This window comes from Grammomys surdaster, unplaced genomic scaffold (assembly GCF_004785775.1).
Source record: "Grammomys surdaster isolate TR1022 unplaced genomic scaffold, NIH_TR_1.0 126612, whole genome shotgun sequence".
NCBI lineage: Eukaryota > Metazoa > Chordata > Mammalia > Rodentia > Muridae > Grammomys > Grammomys surdaster.
Window position 1 is genome coordinate 1,559,229 of NW_021621401.1, and position 2,819 is coordinate 1,562,047.

A 2,819-nucleotide genomic window follows, 5' to 3' on the forward strand; every position below is an offset into this window, starting at 1 on the left:
CCTGAATACACTGTTACACTAAAAACAAACACGGCAACAACGAACAGCAAACAGTGAAGCCGAGCATCTTAGTGCATGCCTAGAAGGGCCAGCCTGGTGTGTATCGGAACATTTAGGCTAGTCTGTGTTGTGTGGCAAAGCTGAAGGCAGCCTGGCATTCATAGAGGCTTTGTCTCAAACTACTAGAAGCCCACAAAACAGAAAAGAAAATGTTATTTTAAAAAAACGTATTTTTTATTTTAGTATAAAGACAATACATGGAGTTTTAAGAGTCTAGCTCATTGGTAAAGCTCTTACCTGGCCTATGTGAAACCCTAGATTCAATCTATCTCTACCACAACAAACATAAACAACACATAAAATGTGTATAAAATTAGGTAAGGCTATAGATCTAAACTTGACAGTAGTTATCTTTCCATGGTGGAGCTTATTAAGCATTTTTTTAAAGTGGGTTTTGGTGGTGGTGGTGGCTGTGGTATTGTTTTGTTTTGAGACAGGGTCTCTCTGTGTAGCCCTGGCTGTCCTAGAACTCGCTATGTAGGCTGGCCTCAAACTCACAAAGATCTTCCTGCCTCTGCCTCCTGAGTGCTGGTATTAGAGGGGCATGTGTCATTACCACTTGCTTTAAGATTTATTTTTTTATTCTATGTGTATGAGTGTTTTGCCCACATGTATGTATGCGCCTGATGCCCGAGGAGACCAGAAGAGGGTGCTAGATCCCCTGAAAGTGAGTTACTGACATTGTAAACCACCATGTGGGTTCTGGGGCCTGAACCCTAGTCCTCTGAGAACAAATGCTCTTAACCTGGAGAGATGGGCTCATCTCTCCAGCCTCTGTTTCTTTGGTTACGCCTTGTCTTCCTTTTCCTGAACTTTTTGTGATAAGAATGTATGCTCTTATCATTCTCACTAGACTAAAGAGGAAAAATAATGTAGGCAGTCGGGCTGTCAAGGGGCAAACTGGTATACATTCGTCAGTAACTTCATTCATTCATTCATTCATTCATTCATTCATTCATTCATGAAACAAGTATTTATTGTCAATCAGGATAAAGTCAGACCTTGCCTTTGAGGATCACATTTCAAAACCGTTAGATTCCCAAAGTGCTTCTCCCTCCGCCATGTTTACTAATCATGCAGATTTACTTTAATCCTTGTGGCAATGTGATTTACTTTGTAAACGCCCACGTCGTTGAATTCTTTTAGCCAGACTGGAATTGCACAAATGCAGGAAGTATTTCTCCCGTCTCCAATCTTTCTGGCATATTCTGAAACACAGTCACACACAGGAGAAGTATCCCTCAGGTGCTGCTGATGGAGTGATGGTGACAAAGTAGAACGAGGCTGATCTGTGGGAGAAGATCAGAGCCAGGGTGATGGTTAGGCCTTCCTGCTCTTACAGCCTCTGACTGGAAATGACTTCAGGATGTCTTCTCTGCTTGGTTCTAGGTCTTGTTACTCCTTCAAAAGGACATGTATATATCCATGGATGTGAAATTTCAAAAGACATGGTTCAAATTAGGAAGAGCCTGGGCTGGTGCCCACAACATGATATTTTATTTGATAATTTTACAGTAACTGACCATCTCTATTTCTATGGCCAGGTGAGTTGGTGGACAGTGGTGACTGTGTACATGCTTAGGAATGGTAAGACAGACTACAGCGCTCTGTATCAGCTGCTTCACTGTGGGATGGGGAAATTAGCCCAGGCCTGGAGCAGGATGGGGAAGGCTAGGAGGGCTGGGGGGTACAGGATGGGGCGATAGGGGGTAGGGGTGGTTTTGTAAGTAAAATGGGATGGGCTGATCCATGCAGCTCATTGGTTTTCCAGTTTAGCCAATCGGTGAGCTCTAGATTTAGTGAGAGACTCTGTCCCAAAAGATAAGATGGAAAAACCAAAGCACATACACACACAGAGAACAAAGCATACACACACACACACACACACACACACACAAATAAATGTGGAGAGCAACTGGTGGAAGACACCAATATCAAGTTCTAGCCTATGTGTACAAATGCACATGTGCACACACAACACATGTACATGAATGTGTATGTGCACACACAGACACACAGAGACATAGACACACACATGCACGCACACGAGCATACACACACTCTAAAACAAAGAGAGAAATACAAACTTGCTCAAGGCTGGCCTTTCAGAGATGATCACCTTGTCTGTGTTACCTATGACCTAAAGACCTGGTAGTAACAAAGATACTCTTGTCACTTGGAAAGTCCCAAACTCAGAGAGTCTTTGCCAGGAACCAGGGACGAAGGCCATAAATTCTTTACTATGAAACATTAGTTTTGGGCTGGAGAGATGGCTCAGAGGTCAAGAGCACAGTCTGCTCTTCAAGAGGTCCTGAGTTCAAGTCCCAGAAACCATATGGTGGCTTATAACCATCTGTAATGAGATCTAGTGCCCTCTTCTGGCCTTCAGGTGTACATGCCAGTAGACTGTTGTATATATAACAACAACAAAAAAAAAGCTATAAAAAAAAGAAACATTAGTTTTAAAAAACATATGTTCAGAAATCCCATTTAGTCTTAATGCATTTTCTAATGTGGCCATGTATTTATTTTTAAGTCATTTACTGTTAGAAATGGGTCTGAGGGCCCAAGACCATGACTAGACAACTCAGAGTGTTTCAACAAGGCAAAAGTTCTAATTCTTCAGAAGGGTGGGTAGCCATGTCAGACCAAACATACACAGCATGGGTTCTCTGCCTCTCTGCCTCTCTCTGCCTCTCTCTGCCTCTCTGCCTCTCTCTGCTTCTCTGCCTCTCTCTGCCTCTCTGCCTCTCTCTCTC

At 43.0% G+C, this 2,819-nt stretch overlaps 1 protein-coding gene across 1 annotated transcript in view; it reads left to right on the top strand.

Moving 5' to 3' along the window:
• LOC114615160 (ATP-binding cassette sub-family A member 17) overlaps positions 1 to 2,819 on the top strand; it is a 67,111-nt gene that overhangs the window by 37,319 nt on the left and 26,973 nt on the right. Inside the window, exon 13 of the mRNA XM_028760822.1 lies at positions 1,450 to 1,604. Coding sequence (XP_028616655.1) covers positions 1,450 to 1,604 — 155 coding nt within the window. The remainder of the gene's footprint in view (positions 1 to 1,449; positions 1,605 to 2,819) is intronic.